A 19969-nucleotide genomic window follows, 5' to 3' on the forward strand; every position below is an offset into this window, starting at 1 on the left:
GTACAAGTACCTCGTTGATCACTAAGCTTTGCAATGGCTAATGAATCCAATCTGTAGTAGAAACTCAAAAGGGAAAAAGCATTATATATTCACAAAATCAACAAGAGAAAAGCAGATCAAACTATGCAACATAATTACAAGTTACATAATGGTTAATGAAGGGGCAAAGTGAAACCAATAATTCAACACCGATCGAATATGGTCGCAACGAACTCCAGAATTTCAGGAGATACGTCCATATGCAATGCTACGACAACGAAAACGATAAAAAGAGTCGACAGCCTTTTACAAATTGAACGACAAACACACCAGAAGAGAGGATGAACAATGGAAATATTTACACCCACCTAAACTATACAACAGATTTATTTGCCAAAGCCCCAATAAATATGATGGATTTTTGTTCCTCATCAGCTGTGAACCTGTACATCAGAAGCCAATAAATTTATAGCTTACACTGTCAATGATGGAGGTTTCCACGAGCTAAAAGCAAAGAATGGGGCAGCTCAACATATCGTCGAATCGCACTCGACAATGACAAGGACAATATGGAACTGCATAAACAACCCATAATAAAATCGATGCGCACATACCACTTCAGTGTCCAACCTGACACTCGGAAATCGATCTCATCATCTTTGAGAGGTGTCATCTGCATAAATAGATACACAAGCATCTGATGCTCCAGCAGCGAGCAGCTCCTCGTACGGGTGAAAGGTAAGACAGCTTACAGAACCAATCTTCTGGGGCATGAAGGTAGGATGGTATTTAATGGTGCCTAGTTGATCGCCATCTAGACTGAAAACCTTAATCAGCTGTTTCGCCGAGCCACTAGCTAAGATAGGAGCATGTCTATGAACGGCTAATGCTGTAAGTGAACCTCGGTGAGCATCGATGGTTAGATATTTGTCCCTCTGATTTCTGATATCCAGAAACTGAATATCACCGGCCTGAGAGGCACTGACAATCTGGAAGGCACATTGAAAGAAGCATTAAAATTTACACTTCAAATGATAATGAAGCAACAGCCAAGAAATTTGTTCACCTTTGACGAATCGAGTCCAGGCTGAAAGCCAATCCCGACGACCTTCTCTACTTTTTGAATATGTGGGCGCATTGTGCAGACAAGCCTACGAATTAAGATAAGAGGGTTAGTAAGTGATATCCACTGAGTTATGTTCGGATTGGCAAAATATTAACAAACATTGGGTTCAATGTAACAATTTCACAACATTTTTACAAGTCTTATTGTGACAATTTTTCTTATTACGACGTTTTCAGAAATATTTAATTTAACATAAACAAAAATGATAAGAAAAATTAGGACTACAACATATTGAACAATGAACCATTTAATTCATTTTATACATCTACGTCTTTCTTATATTATCAATTCTCGTCTCCCAGTGAATGGTAGAAAACTATAAGTCCACTGAGTTCCTTATTTGACCCCTTAAACACAACACTGATTAATTTCATGACAAACATTAAAAAATGCTTACATTTCAGGGGTGCGAGCAAGTCATGAAAAACTTAACCAATTGATGACTATTCATACAAATGCATCGAGAAGAGAAAATATGCTTACATTTCAGGAGTGCGAGCATCATAAAGCTTAACAGAACCATCTAAGAAACCAGCTGCAAACCGACCCCCATGAACTTGAGAAGCACACTGCAAAAGCATGAAAATAAGAGTTCTTTAAATATATGTGCATATATAACAAGCTTCATAAAACTAAGCATTTAAAACAGAACTAACAATGTCGAAAGCTAAAGCAAAATATAACAAGCTTAGCAAGTATAAATATTAAAGGCAAAGAGGAGAAGAAAAAAAATCACCAAACAAAGACTAACCGTTCGACTATCAACTCTCAAAACAATTCCCAATTATTCACAAAGCAATGCATAAGAAGTATGATAATAAGCCATGTTTATAAGCAGTTCAAGATGACTCAAAATAGGAGGAGTAACCTGCTATATCCAAAAAGTAGTGTGAACAGTGAAACTCACCAATGCTGAGATGCTGCAATCTGATGATGAAGGAATAGGCTTAACAAGCAGCTCCTTGTCAAGGTCCCAAAGCATAATAGACGCCGATATCTCCCCAGCAGCATACTGCAAACCAGATAACAAAACACAAAGACCTTCGGTAATATACCAACAAGAAACAATAAATAAATAAATAAATATATATATATATATATATATATATATATATATATATATATATATATATATATATATATATTCTCTGCGTTTTTTAGGAACAGCGGGTGATAGAATCTAAATTAAATACATACCAGATATCCAGATTGTTGTTGCCAATCCACAACAGCATTTACACTACGAACACCAGGTTTGTGCCCCTGGATTGCGGAGAATGCAGTTACAAGCTTCTGTTTTCCCTTCAGAGTGTAATCTTTCCAAATACGAATACTTCCATCGCCTGAGGAATATCAGAAAAGTTGAAGGCACACTAATGAAACTCAAAAATTATATGACTGACCCTGAAAATTAATAAAAAAAATTGCAGGAAAAAGAAAGCATTACATGAAGCAGCCAATAGCAAACTATCATCAAGCTCATTCACAAGACAGAGTTTCGAAATCCCTTTGTCAAGAAAATTATGGTTGTCAAAACTGTTGAGAAGGGCAGGTTCTTCGTAATTCCAGACCCTGGAGACATGCCAAAAAGTTAGAGGGTAACAACCTGTAAAATGGTTAGGGAAAAGCCTTGAACAATTGATGAACCACACTTATTTTGATATGTGTGACCTAAAACTGACTTCCAATTTTGTAGTAGTCTCCAAAACGTAATCAGGACAATAGACAAATGGTAGAGCTAGAAACTAAATGTTTTGCCATAAGTGACTTGGAAATTGAGCAAATGTAAAGGTTATCTATTTCTATCTTGAGTCAGCAACACAATCTACTAGAAATCTTCTGCAGCAAGAAGTAAATAAATGAAAGCAACCCATACCTAATTCGTTCTTTCTCATCGGCAGCAACAACGATGGGTGAGAATGGTTGCAGCAATAATTTTTTTGTGCCCATTTCGAACTTTGTATCCCAGCTAGCAATTGGATTGTTGCTCAGCTTACTAACAGCTGATGAATATTTTATTTTAAAAAAAGAAAGAAGAGAAGACAAAAGACAGATCCTCTATTAAATTCAGTGACGAGAAAACTGAATATAGTGAATAAAATTAAAATTGAACAAGTGGCCTACGAGAATGTTGGCATTTTGCTATACGTTCCAGTGCAGATTTCTCCCTCTCCTCTCTTCTAGTAAATATTTCTTCACCATCATCAGCAGCAGGGAGAAGAGGCTTTGAGAAATGGCCACAACTCCAGTTATAGATGGTTGATTGTGGAAGAAAACTGCGCTCAGATGTTCCTGAAGTTCCACCTGAGCCCCATAGTGGATCAGCTAACCCCGAGTCAGGAGAATTCATTAGCTGAGGACGGAACTCTAATGAGCAAACTCTTCGCATGCCCGTCAAGTAACTTGGTCTGGGAGGGCTGACTGGAGGAGTACGGAAAGTTAAAGGCAAATGACCTGAACATAGAACCACATTTTCAAAATCAGGAAGAAAATGGAGACGAAGTCACAATTATAAGCACTAATAATGACTCAACTTTTTTAAAATTGATCTGCAATGGTATATAATGCAGAGTCAACCAAAGTAACCATACCTCCATTCATATCAAACCATGAAGATGAACGAGCTAATCCAGCAAAACTAGGAGGCTGAGATGCTGCTGTCCCATCAGTAGGCTTAAGACCGCTGCTATTGGATTTTACAGGTTTTGTTACAACTTGTTCAATACCAATAATTGACAAAACCCGCCTACCAAGGCTTGCAATACGAGGAGATGGGTCATTGGCTAAAGTACACATAGTCGAAACACATTGTGAATACAATGCATTATTTAGAGGTTTGGGCCTTGAATGATTAACGGCACCATTGCTCACTGTATCTTCATGCAAAACTCCAGAATCCGAATGCTGATATGAATCATCTGAAAGTGGAGATCCATGCATCACTCCAGTATTAGCAAGAGGACTACTGGTGGAGACCCTTCCATCTCTAACTAAAGGTGAGTTTTCATTTCCAAATCTCAACAATGGGCCAATTTGAGAGGAAACAATGCTTGCATGAGGCACATGTTGATTCGAATTAGTATAAGCAGCCCCCGTACTTCTTAGGTGAGCCAAGGAGGGTAGAGAACTTAATAAAGAATTACAGTGGGGCTTGCAATATGTCGCAGCAATTGACTTGAGGTGCTTGTTGTGGACAAAGGCAAAGCGAGCAAGGGCTGTAAAAGCACAAACATTTTGAAATCATTACGAGCCAAAACACAGCACATATCCAGCGCACCCAACTAAAAACCCAAACTGATTTTCAGGAGACAGAAAACCTATTAGTGAAAGAATAAAACTAACGATACACAGCCTTGATTTTGGAGGTTGCAGTGTGTGCTCTCTAAAACAGTATACATCGTCAATAAAAGTTCAGACCAGAAACCCATAGGTTACAGCATACAAGATCTCAACAATAAGCCCACTGAATGCATACTGGAAAGTCGTAGACATCAAAGTCAGATTGTATTACAATCTATGATAGGATAATAAACTCCTAATCGTATCCGACTAACATCAATCCTTCAACAACTGCGAACCTCAAAAAGCACAAAAACTATGACGTACAGTGGCTGATTCTTACTACTTCCAGACGTCACCACACAGTTCAACCCAATCAACTTTATGTCAAATAAGAAAAAATTATTCAAGATCTATTCACAAAAAAGAAGGGAAGAAAGCTGGCCAAATGCCAAGAAAATTACAAAGGGCCTTCAAATTTTTCAGCCAAATTTTCATTTGAACAGATCTAGCAACAGAATTCGACTTAACCACCCAGAGGCAGCAAAAATATAAGCAGAAAATGAGGGAATGAACTCATACCAACAGCAACCTCAGCCCTAACAAGTGGACTTCCATCTGAAACAACACTTAATAGACTTCCAACAATACTGGTTTCAGCCCTAATCTTTTCATCATCATCACAATCATCATCACCAACGCCATCTCTAGATGAATCGCTCCCTACATCAAGTAGGGTACCAAGTGCAAAAATAGCTGAAGCCCTAACCTGAAATTGAAATCTACATTTGAGATATACACTTTAGGCCTAAGGGTATATATACTAAAATATCCAAAAAGTATAGAGGACAGAATAAATTATGAACCTCTGGTTGGGGCTCGGCCAACAAAGAAGTGAAGACAGCAGGGGCATCAGCCTGCAATCCTATTATTTGCGCATCTATATAATCTTCCCACAGTTTCCCCAGACAAAGACATAGCCACTGAAGAAATAGGGGCTCAGTTTGTCCATCAATCGGTGTTTTATTCCGAAGATACTTCAAACAAACATGGATTAAATTAGCTTCAATGCATGCTTCCTGGCCTCGCCTGTGTCCATCAACAATTACAGCTAAAACAAATGCAGCCATTGCACGCTGTTCTGGGTAAGCTTCCAAAGTATCAAGAAAGCGGATGAAGTATGTATGGCCACCATCTTTTACTAAATCAACCTGGCAAGACTGCCATTCCAGAAGAGTCATAGTTACCATACAGAATAATTTGCCCACAACAAAGGTAGAATAAAATGAATGGCATAGAGAGAGAAAGAGAGAGAGAGAGATTCAAAAGGAAAAAACAGCATGAAAGAATTTTCGAAAAGCTAAAAGTCGCCCAATAGACCAACTTCTCAATATGAACCAAGAAGAAGGATTCCATATTCTTTAGAGAAAATCTAGGGTAAGAGTATTATGAAACTGAAAATTGACAACTCAAACACAAATACTTTTATTAAAAATTATCATATTTGTCCTCTAAAAAGAGTTTATTTTCAAACAAGCCATGTGGTATGCCGTTGTTCAAATATACCCTCGTCATTTGTTGATTTCAGAAACCAAAATGGCTATTCCATAAATAACTTTGGACATGAATGTTTTGAAATTCCTACCACTACTCCTTTAATTCATATTTCTAACTGTTCGGCTGTTTGTCTACAACTATGATTATGTTGGGAAAGACGGAAATTCTGGGAAGTATTTGACTTTACACATTTTATATGAGTAGCTTTGAAATTTTTTTCTAAGAATGCAGTTGATGGTTTGTCTAGAAAGAAAACCCTACTCAAACGGGTATACCAAATAAAATGTTGATCATGAATCTTCAAAGACAATTTTCAAAAAGCCACTCTATACATCTACACAAACCATGACACATTAGGGCTGTATAATTACGGAAAGAACCAAGAAAGAAATAAATAGATTGAAGATTTAGATATTAGTTATTTTATTCCAAAACATAATACTACGATTTTTTTAATGAGAAACATAAACATTAGATATGAGAATCAATAAAATGAAAATAAAGTAAGAGACCATAGACATGAAACTAAAATTTCCACACATAAAGGAAAGGGCGAAAAACACAGATACGTACAAGGCAAGCACTATGACACACATACATAAGGGATAGGACAAATAACATGTATCCTTACATTTGCAAAACTATTTAAGTGAGAACAAAATCCATATCACTAAAGAAAGATTATTTAAAGATCACGGAGATGATAAAATTGAGGTACCCTCCCAAGAACAAACGAACAAAATTGCAAAAACACTTGCTGGTTGGCACCACAAAAAGTGGGTAATTACAGATTTCCTTAACTAAGCACCTCCAAGACGAAGCAGTATCAAAAAAATTACTTATTAAAAAAAAGGGATCTTAGTTGTCCCATAAAATTCAAGTCACAATTGCAAAAGAACAACCTAAATATGTTTATACCTTATCTAGGGCAAGAATCTTTGTCCATATAAAAACCAGTATTTGTCGCAGCTCCGGTGTTGTTGTCTGCAGAAGCTTCAGAACATATGGGAATATTCCAACAGACAATGCCTAACAAGGAATTTATTAGCAACTAGCAATAGTTGTCCCCGAGAGGGAAGTATAAAAAGGAGAAGAAACAAACAACACAGTAATAATTGGCAAAATCTTGAGTGAGACTACCAGATCTACAGCCCAAGGTCCCATATCAAGGAATTTACCAAGAAGAACCAGCGCCCTGAGTCGATGTCCTTGGCTGAGTAAAACCTATGACAAAGGTCACTCTGCTGTGATTATACAGAAAAAATTCAAAAGAAAGAAAAATTGTTCACTCTATGGAAAACGAGGTTACTCTATGGAGACGGATGAAATCAATAGCTGTAGCATACATTGAGAACAAATCAAATCAAGGAAATCAAGTGCACAATGACAAAGAAAACGGTCTTTTCTACAAGCATCTCGCCACATAATATTGATGGCAGCTTCACCATCCGAGTGCAAAATGACCATAATGATGCATATTATTAATACACAAACAGAGCTAGCATAGGAAGGAACATAACAGATTTTGATATGGGTAAGTCTAGACCTAAGGATTATTCCTTCCAGCAAAAGATAAATTGTCTTGTTCTTTATTATTGGAGTCCCTTTTTTTTTTTCTTTTGCATGCTCTTGTTTTCTTCCATTTTTTTAGTAGAAGTTTGGTTTGGCAGTCCTTCCAGCAAAAATTAAGGATCAATAACTTAAAGAGAGTTTGGCAATAGTCTTGTGCTAAAATCAAGCATCCAACAAAAAAAGTAGAAAGTCCCAGAGCCCAGTAAAAAAATAAGCATGGAAAAGTATGGTAAAACAACATTTTTCATACACATTGCTAACAAGATTAAATATGAGGAGTGGGAATGTTAAAGACACTTTTCAAATATAAGCTCCAAGACAGTATCCGTTCACATTGACAGGTTGCATAGCTGTTCATCAAACCAGTTCCAAGTCCAACAAAGGAGTTGAGCAGGAAAGATTTAGTCACAATGATGGAATAGAGAACCTGATTTTTTTTTTTATGAATAACTGAACTTCATTAGAGAATAGGATATCGTACAACAGCTCTCTAGACACAATGCTAACATTTTGAAGTAATGGCAGCTAAAAGTAACTAAAAGAAGGCATATGCACACAATTCAAAAAAATAACAAAATTCAACAACAATAATCCAGAAAAGACAAATACCAAAAAAGAAATAAATAAATAAAGAAGATGATGGCTTTTGGTACCTGAAGGACAATAGGCAACTGTTCTGGGGGTTTCTTACTTTCGGATCCATGATCAAGCCATACCTCAAAAGCTTTCAACTGTTCCGTGAAAAATGGACTTGGCTGGAACATTACAAAGAAGAAATTTTAATTACTGATTTAAAGGATGACTTTTTAGTCATAGAATTTGGTAATGGTGAAACAGATATGTGTGAGGATAATTTTAAACAACAACCTTTAGATGCGGGAAACGAGGGACCTATTTTGGGTCCATTTCACTACCACTTGAAAAAATTAACACAGTTAATCGGATTTTTTCTGAACTTGATTTAGAAGTAGTGGAGGGTAGGTTTGGTCTACAAGGCTGTAGCTTTTAAATTGATGGGCTCAAAATTAACATAGTTAATCGGTCCATTTCACTACCACTTGAAAAAGTTAACATAGTGGAGGGTAGGTTTGGTCTACATAGTTAATCGGAAGAAGCTTAGCAGAAGAACTTATCAAATAAACTTGAAACCAAAAGTGACCTAGAAAGGATTAAGTTTTCATTCAGACAGCTTGTCTTTGTCACCTAAATACAACAAAAAAAAAATGGATGCCTCGAGTACGCCTTGAATCCTAATTTTCCTTTTTTATACAACAGCTTGTCTTTCTTCCTTTGTTCATTCAGGAACAATTTTCTTTTTTTATAAGAGACAGTTTTCCTAATGATTGAAATTTACAAAAGGAATGTAATATCTATGATGATTATAAAATACCTTCCCAATTTACAATGAGGAAAGTAAGTAAAAATATTAGAAAGCTTACACCAAGATATAGCTTGATAAACAATCGTCAAAGAGTTTTGTATAAGTTTGTGTCTTTTAAACGAATATTCTTTGATTTCTTTCTTTCCACAAATTCCAAAAGAAAGTAATGATGAGGTTTTTCCGTATTAGGGTTTTTGCATTCTTGAATGGGTGGTACGTTAAGTCCATGTTCAATAGACCTTTTACCTCTATAGGAAATGTGAGATGTCATCCGAATATATTGAGAATCATTGTCAAGAAGTTCTGAGAGTATATGCATGCATAAATAAGTGACTTTGTGATTTGTTTCCTTTCTTGCATAATGGACACCAATTTGGAGAAAGAATAATGTAAGGCAATCTTCTTTTGAAGATTTTTGCTTGTGCTAATGGCTTTTGAAGAACTTCACCTTTTCAGAGTGATGTCCTTTTTAGGAACAAAATTTGAAGCACACTTCCGCAAGCCACAAATTTTTTAACTTTTGTGGGTTACTTTTGGGATGGAAATTTACTTCAATTGTTATGTAGCAACCCTTTTAAGATAATATCAAAGGAGCATGAATGAATGCTATCAAATCAGTACTTAAGATCATTTGATAAGAAAGAAATAACAAACTATGCTCCCCATAAACAGAAAAAAAATGAAAAGAAGTATAGGAATCATCAAATTTTCATGTTCCCTTTTAAATTTGCACAGCTAACAAATATTGACAGCTAATTTAGCATCTACACGCACTCCCTTCATAATTAACTAAAATTGGGGTCTATTTTTGTAAGTTCCATTGGAGAGTTTGACCTTATACGTAATACAAGGAATTTTTTACCTTCCTTTGTAACCTATGTTGAAGGATATTTGTATAATCCCATTAAATAAGAAAAATAGTTGAACTCTCTAATTTATATGGCTGGAGTTAGATTTATTTAGATTATTGTTACCTAGCATTTAGGGATTTATTTAGATTATTGCTACACAATATCTAGCGTATTTAGGATTGTAACATGATATCAAGAGTCTTTCATTTCTAGAAAATCACTAGAACCAAAAACTCTAACTCAATTGGTGAAGCGTTCATTGTTGATGATCATCTATAGTTTCACCAAAGGACTTTCCAGATTTTCTGCAGACTTTCCGCAGATTCACTCTTATTGAAGATTTCCGATAAACAACTCTTCCGCAATCTTTCTATCAGCCCACTGTTTCTACCGCAAACCCACTGTTTCATAGCCATTGTCTCCAGATTTCTGCAAACCCACATCCACATCAAACTTTTTCTATAACAGCCTAAGCACACCACTAGCAAATATTTTCTCTATGGGCTTTCCGTTCTGGGCTTCACTCAAGGTTTTAAAATGCGTCTACCAAGGAGAGGTTTCCATAGCCTTAAAAGGAAGGCTTCGTTCTCCTCTCCAACCAATGTGGGATCTCACACCACTCCCTTGGGGGCCCAACGTCCTCCCTGACGTTCGGTGTCTGACTCTGATACCATTTGTAATAACCCAGCTCCACCGCTAGCGAATACTCTGCCCTCTTTGGCTATCTCTTCTGGGCTTCCCCTCAAGGTTTTAAAACGCATCTACCAGGGAGAGGTTTCCACACCCTTATAAGGAATGTTTCGTTCTCCTCTCCTACCAATGTGGGATCTCACACTTTCCCCAAACATTCCACATTTCATTTCATTGTTACTGTTTCCAAATTTGTTTAGCCCATACAAAGCCTACGTTTCCATATTTCTACTCTTCCGTTTCAAACTTTCCACAAGCCCATATTAAACTTAAACGGGTATTTCATGACTTCAACAAGCCTATGGTCACATCACGCACCATAACCATCACTATTCCACAAACCCACCACTTCAGGATTCTTCTTGTCGTGACTTTGTTTCATACTAATTTCTCTCTAGATTAAGATCCACTAGTTCATCATGTAAGAAGTACTGAAAATCTCAAAGGAAGTTCTTACCGGCCAAAAGAAGGGTGACCTTCAACCCATCCGATTATCATATCGACTAACAGAAAAAGCTTCCTCAAATGGTCTGAAATCGTGTAGACATGCCTTAAGGAAAAGGGAAAACTCCAACACCTCAGACCAAGACAAGCAAAGACAGATCCCAGATTTACTGCATGGGACGAGGAAGACTCCATGATAATGTCATGGCTCGTGTGATTCTATCGAATCATCCATTAGTGATACATGTATGTTTTTACAAAATGCACAAGTCATATTGGATTCCATTCATCGCACTTACTCCAAAGCTAGAGATGTTGCTCAGGTGTATGAAAGTAAGGACAAGACTTGAGCCATGAAGCAAGAAGAAAAAAATTGTCCCTCTATATGTCAATGCCTTGCAAACATTTTGGCAGGAACTCGATTATTATCGTGTATTCAAGATGAATTACACTGCAGATGCCCTAATCCTGAAGAAATTTATTGAAGCAGATCATGTTTATGACTTTTCGGTAAGTCTGCCCAATGAGTTTGACCAAGACCGTGTACAAATCATCAGAAAAGAGGAATCACCATCCCTAGAAGAAACAATTTCTCTTATTCAAGCAAAAGATAGCAAACGGAGCCTTATGCTTGATAAACAATTCAATTTAAATGTATAAGTTTTTGCTATATAGAAAGATGGAAACAATGGAAGAGATAACCACAACGGAGGAGACAACCAATGAAGAGTAAGAAAGACAATTCATGGTGTACCTACTAAAAGAAACCACAACACACGAAAGAGAGTTGTTGGAAGTTGAATGGAAAACCTCCCAACCATGAATGGGATAATCGAGGAGGCTCACAAAAGCATGGTTTGGGGAACAAGGAAGACAACACAAAAGAACCCAAATTAGAACAAAAGTCACCAATTTTGGAGACTAGTAGACTCAATAACGAAGAGATTGAGAGATTGAGGATATAATTGAACTCTCTCAACAAACCATCGAGTTCCAGTGTCTTGACAACCTCAAAAGAACCAGATCTTGAGACAGACGATTGGACTTGCTAAGGAATTATGATCTATACTACTTGTAATTACTAGCAATTGAATGATCTATACAACATGTAGTTACTTGAGAAAACAATCGACCCACACCTAGGTCATTTATTCATAGCCTTCATAGCTACTATTGACAAATTTATTCGGAGCCTCCATAGCTACCATTGAAGTCATGCAAGCATATAAACCTATCCAGTCCAAGCTTAGAATGAATCATATCAATTACTCAGCTTGAGGGGGGCGTCAATGATATTTGCGTAATTCCATTAAACGAGGGAAATAGTTGACCTCTCTAATTTATCTTGTTAGATTTATTTAGATTATTGTTTGGGGTATTTGGATTATTTAAATTATCTAGGGATTAAGATTTAGTTAGTCTTTCTCCCTAATAAATGGGATACGTTATTATGTGAATATTAATAAGAAAAACAGCCAGCTAATTTAGAATTGCAACTTTCACTAACCAATAAAAGTTGATTCAACAGGCCAAATAAGAAAAACATCTGTTACGGACTGACCTGAAACTCCAAATTAGGATCTTCTACCAATGCTGGAAGTTGAGAAAGACAAATCTCAGCAGCCATGTCCCATGCATCCCTGAAAGAAGCAGAATGTCCACAAATGGATCAGTGAACCAATAAACATTAACAGACCGAACTATCAAGGATTTCTGAAACTCTACCACATATGATGCTGATGGGTTGAAGGCAACATTGGATGTGAAATAGGCGAACAATTTGCAGATCGCATAATCCGCTCAGCAAGCAAAAAATTTCTGAACAGACTGGCAACTAACAAATCTTGTCTGAACAACCTTTGAAATAGATCTGCACCAAAATAATACATTAGCTTCGACAAGAAAGAAAAAAAAAAGGATACCATTGGTTGAGTGAATCTGAAAAATACCATGAGGCAGAACATTCCACGCAATTGTATCAGTGACAGCAGTGAAAATCCAATTCAATTCCCCAAGAAGTGTCTTCCGATCTGTTTGCCGACCAGGTATTTTATCAATCAGTAAATCATCAAGGGACTCACGGAGCAGTGAACGTTTGCAGAACCTGAGAAAATATTCCATAATAAGTAAACATCCAGAAAACGATTAAAAGCCCAATACGTTATAAACAAAAAGGGTCTCCAACACAAAAGAGTGAAACCTAATTACAAAAATCCTTAGTCACTAAAGCCCAAACAGAGGCACCAAAACCTAATAAATTCCTACTCAGACCAACCACCCTCACCAAAAATTATATGATTCCTCTCAAGCCAAATCTCCCATACAATAGCAAAGAAAATAAGCCTGCCAAAGAATTTTTTTGCCTTCACCCTGAAGAGAGGATTCAGCAAAATCTCCTCAAATTCCCCACCTCCCAATTAACCAGATGCAAACCTCCTGCCAATCGGCCTCCTCCTACATGAAATCCCTCGTATTCTTCTGATTCTTCAAAATCCTTCAGTTATTATATCTGAATTGACATCAACCAGTTTGAATTTCTTTATGAAATGTATATTTTATATTTGGCTATTTTCCATGTTTCATAAACAAAGTAATGATACCAGCTACAAAAGATCTCTTTTTCTATGACTTCCACTTATTGAACCCACCTCAGAAAAGTGACCAACCAGGACCCTATTGATGAATGAAAGAAAGGGTTTATGAGCCCTAGTCTTGTAAGCCAACACCTGTAAGAGGAATTATTCCATTTTAATACCATCCCTCATATCCTCCGACAATCCACCACCATCAGAATAAAGGTCCTGCGGCGCTATGCCACGAACAGTTAGAATCATATCATCATGGGTTTTTTTACTCAACCTGGAATCTTGCCCGACCCAGAGCAAGGGCCTAATTCACATACGTAAAAGGATGGGTTGGGTAGGTCTTTCACTCTTGTTTTTTACGACGTCTATAATTCAAAGCCATACGGTTAAGAAGAATTGGTAGGCATAACTAATGCAGATAAACTTGGACACTAAAATTATGAACATTATGTAGAGGCGTATTAATCACAGATAAATAGTAGAGAATAAGTTCACCATCTCAAAGCCATCTTAATTGGTGTTGTAAGGCAAGAGGTAAAAACATCTGCTGGAAATTCAGCTCTTTGTGGGAGAGTTTCGTGTGACTCACAAGCTGCAAGCAGAATGCAATCCCTTGATCCAGAGGGATCGTGAAGCTATAAAAAAAATACATATTAAATAAATTAAGAGTGGAACATGAACATCATGAATCTTGTCAAAAAAGGGGGGGAAAAGTAGTGCTCCTGATGATGATAAATTAGAACAGATCAATAAATAAGACTGAAAACATAGTTGATAGTAAGTACCTCAGTGAAGGCATTGACTATCATCCCAGCCGCAGAACAGTCGAACACATAAATTGAAGGTGTCTTCAACCATGAGTCCAGGTCACTAATAGGTAAGGGTATATACTGGGTATAACTCTGCACCACGAAAAACTATGAGAATAAGACAATAACAGGGATTAACATAAAAACTAGAATATATGAAGATATAGACCTTGTTGAAAAGCCAAATTTCACCACTAGCAGTTGGCTTTGGAACACCATGCCCATTATAGTGAAAGAGAACCCTTTCAGTCTTTGCATACTTGCGACATGTACTACAAAGTTTTTTTACCTCTTCCACGGTGGGATCCAGCTGAACTTTATAGCGAGCCTGCATACGTATCATCAAGTTAGAAAATAGAATAGCAATACAAGAAATCATACAAAGTGCTGGGCTTAATCGTCTCCACCCTGGGTTGCCACCTCTCATACTGCACACTCAATGTTTTTCCAATAGTTTCAAGTGCTTTAGGGGGTGCCATAGAAAATGGATCTGCAACAAGAAAAAAAAAATTAACAGACATAAGATAATTTTAAACTGGAACAAGACAGAAATATGAATCCGGACTCCTATCACAATCTTATCTCTACTTTCTAAGAAATCAAATGCATTGATATGGAAATAACACATAAACAACATCTACAGAAAGTGCAAGGCAGACCTAAGACCAGTAGTAAACATGAAAAATAACAGAGCTGAGCTGAAATTGGGGTGAACAATTTCACATGGAAACATGATGCCTAACCTAATGTACAATATGCACAATGTTCATTCACCAGGGTCCACCCACAGAAGGTCCAATTCAGAAACAACGTTAGTTTTAAACTCCGAAGTACTAATTTCTGTCTCCATCAAGCTGTAGAAATGGATTGTGCAGATTTCAAAACAGTAAGACAGCCATCATCATCTACTATTTGAGTGAAAATAAATTTAAGAGAATTCCAACCAAATAAAAAGTATGAAATATCCAAAAGAAAATGTATTTACAGTACTAACAGTGTAGACAGGAATTATGCAGAATTACATGATGAATAAAGCTGTGTACACGATAAATATATGAATATGCATATATGTTTGTATATGTCTTATACATATATATCAAATAGTCAAGAATACAAATTTACATTTGATGCCAAATACTAGCCTCAATAAATGATATTTCTCCATTGCTTCATCATCTTTTACACTTCATGTACACTAGATAAACCTCATAAACATTCCAGACAAATGAACTAGCAGTGAAAGAAATTCATAAACATCTTTTTACATCCTTGAAAGCCTAGAAAAAAAATTAACCAGAATGGACTTTTTGACAATATTTCTGATCACAACAATTGAAGTGATTTATAGTAACAGATTTATTAAACAAAAAATTATTATTAAGAAATAAAAGACCAGAATCACAGGAAATTCAAATAGAAGCATTTATTAAAGAAGAAGAGCAGTAATGATGTAAATATGCACCTATCCAGCACTCCATTCTGGCACAAGGAGAAATCTTAATTACATCGGGTGGATCAACGCTGATGTTTAAACATAATACTAGAGCTACACATCCTGTCTTCATCTGCATTAAATAATGTATCAATTAAACATATGCTGCAAAGACTCGAGCAATACTTCCAATTTCCTACTGAGATAAAAGCTCCAACCTGCCACTTATTAATAATCGTTTCATACTTAAATGCTGGAACGGAAAGACCCGATAAAGAGTAGACTATAAATCTAAATTAAATTTTCCAGTATTGGAGTGAAGAATAAAAGCCACCTCAAAGACATTGCCGCATAAATAAAGATGCAGATGCAAGGAAAAAAAATATATTATTTTTTTATAAGAAATGGAGATAGGTATTCCACAAAAGATGAGAACAGACAACTTAGAGGCACAGGGTAATGGAATATTACAAAAGAGCCTAACAGTTATAATCACATACATAAAAAAAGAGACACAGGTTTCTACTTGTGGATCATAAATTCAGATAAAAACTATACCGCCTAGGCATTACATCCAAAAAGATCCCTGTACATATCTATACCATACAAATAAACATTTAGTACATATCTTTTCTACCTCAAAAGAAAAAAAGTAAAACAGAGTATCCATCTCGTTTTCTTTGTATACTTCATTCATTGTAGAATCAGCAAAACAAAGATAAATACTGCCTCTTCGACAGTTAAGTAATTTGCTGTCTTCCAAATTAATTTGATTAAGTTTTTACATTTAGAACTTCCAAATTTTGGTTTCATCCTATTAATAGACAATTAAATCTTGAACATCGCAGACAATGTTGTTAATCTTCAAGTTTTTTTTTACCAAGGTTAAAAATAAAAGGCCACTGAAGAAGAAGTAAAGACGTGTCATGTGCATAAGCTCGAATTAAGTTTTAAACAAAACTTCACTGTCCAAATGGTCCAAAAAAGTGTGGCTAAGTGGATGAGTGTGGCGTGTGGTGGTGGTGGTGGCGGCGGTGGACTGTTCACTGTGACCTCCAAGAGTCTGACTCAAAGCTGGAATAATAAGGTATAGACGACTCATTCGACATTCAAGCGCCTACAAACATCATGATTGCTCTGGAATCTCTATACAATCAAAACTAAATTGGAATTTTCGAACAACAACACAACATCGACAAATTAATACATGATCAAATGAATAAGCACCCTAGAAGATCACCACATTCAAAAAACAAGTTATACTTCAGTGAGGATAGGTGACGTATTAGCAATGGCATTCTTCATTTCATGTCAGTTATACGAGACATATCCATATGCATTTACAGAACAACGAATAATTAAGATACTTATTAACAGGACCCCATTGCTAAACTTCCTATCTACTATGCACAAATCGATCATTTCATATAATTTCCCGTGTGTTATCAGCTAATATTCCGAATAAACTAAGATAAATCCCTTTTTTTCCCGACAAGAAATTTAGATAACTCTACATACTGCAACAATGGTGTCTACGAAAGGTAGCATTACTGAACAATGGAGCACAAACTCTAGAGAATGATAAGCTAGTGAAATCCCCATGAATAAAATTGAAATAATCGAGCGTGTATCCAGTCATTATAGACAAAAACAGTAAAGAAATGGAAACAACAACAAAAGAAATTCAGACAGAAATAAGCGGCTTACTCGGTCTTTCGGTCTCCATTTCGAAACCAATCCGCTATCAGATGGGCCGGCAGGCACGCAAGCCTCAAACGCATCGTGTCGAAGCTCACATAGCACCATAGTCTGCGGCAAGTAAACCATGGTTGTAGCAGTAGTGACAACAGCATTGCCATAACTACTACTCGCAGCCTCAGAATCCCTTCTTAAGGAAATCAAATCCCCATCGTCCTCGTGGTTGGAAGCACAGACATCCAAGTGATTCGAGACTACCTCCAGCGAAGATTGAGAAATCCGAGAGGCCATCAAATCCCCCAATGCCATCCAAATCCAAAACCCTCCAAACACAAAAACCAATCACCCTTGCCCTAATCTTACAACCATACCCCTTCTTAACCGGATAACGAAAAGCACAAAAGAGTCCTGAAAACGCGGATTCTTGATCGGTTAAAAATCAAGTTGTAAAGAGAAACGACAGAGAAGTGCGTTGTGTAAAACTCGGCGCCGGAGAATAAAATAGCGAATTGGAAACTAATCAACGAAGCCGCTTGACCAGCGGCGAGTGGAGATTCAGCAGCGAAATGAGAGAGGATCCAGCTCGTAAAACCCAACGAAACTCAGAGATGAATCTTCTCTGTAAATCGCCTGGATAACCCTAGGTGGTGAAGAAGAGAAGAAGAAGATGGAGGCGCACAGAACAATGGCGGCACCAACGGAAATAAAAATAAATAAATAAATAAATAACTCACCTCTTTTGCATTACCATTTTGTCAAACACAAGAGAGAGAGAGAGACTGAGAAGCAGAGAGAAGCCTTTTCTGGTGGGTTTATTTTTTCTCTCTTTTTTTTTTTAATATTTTTTTATTCTAATTTTAAATTTTAAATTTTAAAAATATCTAATAAATGTCTGGACTCGTAAATGTTTAATATTTAAGAGTTAATAAAATTTTAGTAATTTTTAAAACAATATTAAATTTTAAATTATATTATCAAAAAAAAAAATAGCAACAAAAAAATATATATTTATTTATGATATAATTTTAAATAAATATTCGAGATGGATATTGTTATAAAATTGAGATTTCGACAATTTATGACATTTAATTTTTAAAATATATATATATATATATTATTGTTTAATAAATATAATATCTTTGATGAATTATTGGTTAATGTAAATGGCGTGTGGTAGAAATATAATGGTGGGATTGTGGTTTGAAGAATGAGGTCAGATTTGCTGCGTAAGCAAAGCCAACGAGAATTTAAAGATAAATAATTAAATAATCTAAATTAATTATTTTTCTCCCATTGTATTGTATTGTAGTAGCCACGTGGGTCTATTAAAGGAACCAATAGAATAACGCACAATTCCATTTGGAATCAAAAGCTTATTTATGTCACTTATTGATGGTCATATAATACTATTAAAATAATCAAAATCGAATATTGGAATATATTTATACGATAATTTTATTTTTATTTTTAACTAATTGAATTATGTATAAATTAACGAGAATTTTAACTTACTATTACGATGAATTAGACTAATCATAAATTTTGGGTTGGTCGTGTTTGTGACCCGAACAACTTGAATATAGTTTACGGTTCAATCCATCACTCTATTTTTTAAATTATTTTAATAATTATACTTATCCCGTTACATTAATAATTAAAATTTTAAAAAACTCAAATTTTAAATATTCGCGAGTCGCAACTTCTCACGTCAAATATTCTTAATCTTCATAATAATCTTAAAAGTCTAGTTTGATTGTAACTATATTTTCACCATGGTCAAGTTGACCGGATAAAAAAAAGTCAACCCATTGCCTAATTTGAAATTTTTAATTATTCATAAAATTCAAGTCAACCCAAACAAATAAAATTTAAAAAAAAAATAGAATTTTCTGATCATATATACATGTTTTTAATAAGAATAAATGAGTTACATGTTTTTAAATATATTTTTCTCGTACAAAATATCTGAAACGGTCATTAACGGATTTGTATCTCTTAATATATACGAGAAAGAATGATATGAACAACGACCAAGGAATTTCCATACCTCAAGGTCCAATTACAAGGACGAGAGCCAAGAAGCTACAACAAACCTTATACAGTTATATTCAAGCTATGGTGAGCTCATCAAAGGAAATTCTAGAAGACGTTGGTGACCTCCCTTATATGTTATGCAAAGTTGAGCTTCAAGACAGAGATGAATTAAATGCACTTTAAGTTGCATTTAATGAACTCCGCTGAATTTATCAATAGTCCAAGGATGACTAATAAGCCCATTTTATTATTTGCATTATTTAATTATAGTTTAACTATTTGTTTTCATATTTAAGCTAGTTTTAAATATAGGAGTTAAGGTTATATTGTAACCCACATAGGTTACTATATTCCACCATTAACCAGCCATTTTAATATGGAGGTTATGGGTATTTCTCATTTACTAGCCCATTTAATTTTGGAGTTATGTATCACATAGGTTACGGTTTGTAAAGGCTATATAAAGCCTTCTTTTCTTTGATTAGACATCAGATTTTGGAATTGAGAATAGAATTTCTATTTTAGCTTTGTT

The 19969-nt window shown here is 35.7% G+C and overlaps 1 protein-coding gene across 4 annotated transcripts; it reads right to left on the reverse strand.

Moving 5' to 3' along the window:
* Positions 1–68: 68 nt before the first annotated feature.
* LOC111781257 (regulatory-associated protein of TOR 1-like) lies at positions 69–18164 on the reverse strand. Of its 4 annotated transcripts, XM_023661751.1 has the most exons (24): positions 17413–18163; positions 15736–15838; positions 14681–14763; positions 14443–14601; positions 14250–14366; positions 13960–14099; positions 12829–12983; positions 12605–12749; positions 12441–12519; positions 8167–8268; positions 7082–7165; positions 6860–6970; positions 5251–5604; positions 4967–5153; positions 3697–4320; positions 3230–3559; positions 2982–3108; positions 2553–2677; positions 2303–2448; positions 2013–2117; positions 1589–1674; positions 1046–1130; positions 594–968; positions 69–422 (listed from the first exon to the last, which is right to left on the reverse strand). In XM_023661751.1, the coding sequence occupies exons 1-23, from the start codon at positions 17710–17712 to the stop codon at positions 633–635; spliced, it is 4083 nt and encodes a 1360-aa protein (XP_023517519.1). In that variant the 5' UTR covers positions 17713–18163; the 3' UTR covers positions 69–422; positions 594–632. The 4 variants fall into 4 exon arrangements, with proteins under 4 accessions (XP_023517519.1, XP_023517520.1, XP_023517518.1 ...); XM_023661752.1 differs by having other exon boundaries at positions 69–968; positions 7120–7185; positions 17413–18164; XM_023661750.1 differs by having other exon boundaries at positions 69–968.
* Positions 18165–19969: the final 1805 nt, after the last annotated feature.

Source organism: Cucurbita pepo, chromosome LG19 (genome assembly GCF_002806865.2).
Source record: "Cucurbita pepo subsp. pepo cultivar mu-cu-16 chromosome LG19, ASM280686v2, whole genome shotgun sequence".
Lineage (NCBI taxonomy): Eukaryota > Viridiplantae > Streptophyta > Magnoliopsida > Cucurbitales > Cucurbitaceae > Cucurbita > Cucurbita pepo.

Excerpts from the sequence above, each read along its gene's own strand:
- LOC111781257 (XM_023661751.1), bottom strand. The coding sequence starts at position 17,712 with ATGGCATTGGGGGATTTGATGGCCTCTCGGATTTCTCAATCTTCGCTG. Across the intron at positions 14,764-15,735 it reads CAGAATGGAGTGCTGGATAG|ATCCATTTTCTATGGCACCC; the intron begins GTGCATATTTAC and ends TTCTTGTTGCAG. Across the intron at positions 5,605-6,859 it reads AGATTCTTGCCCTAGATAAG|TCTTGCCAGGTTGATTTAGT; the intron begins GTATAAACATAT and ends CTGGAATGGCAG.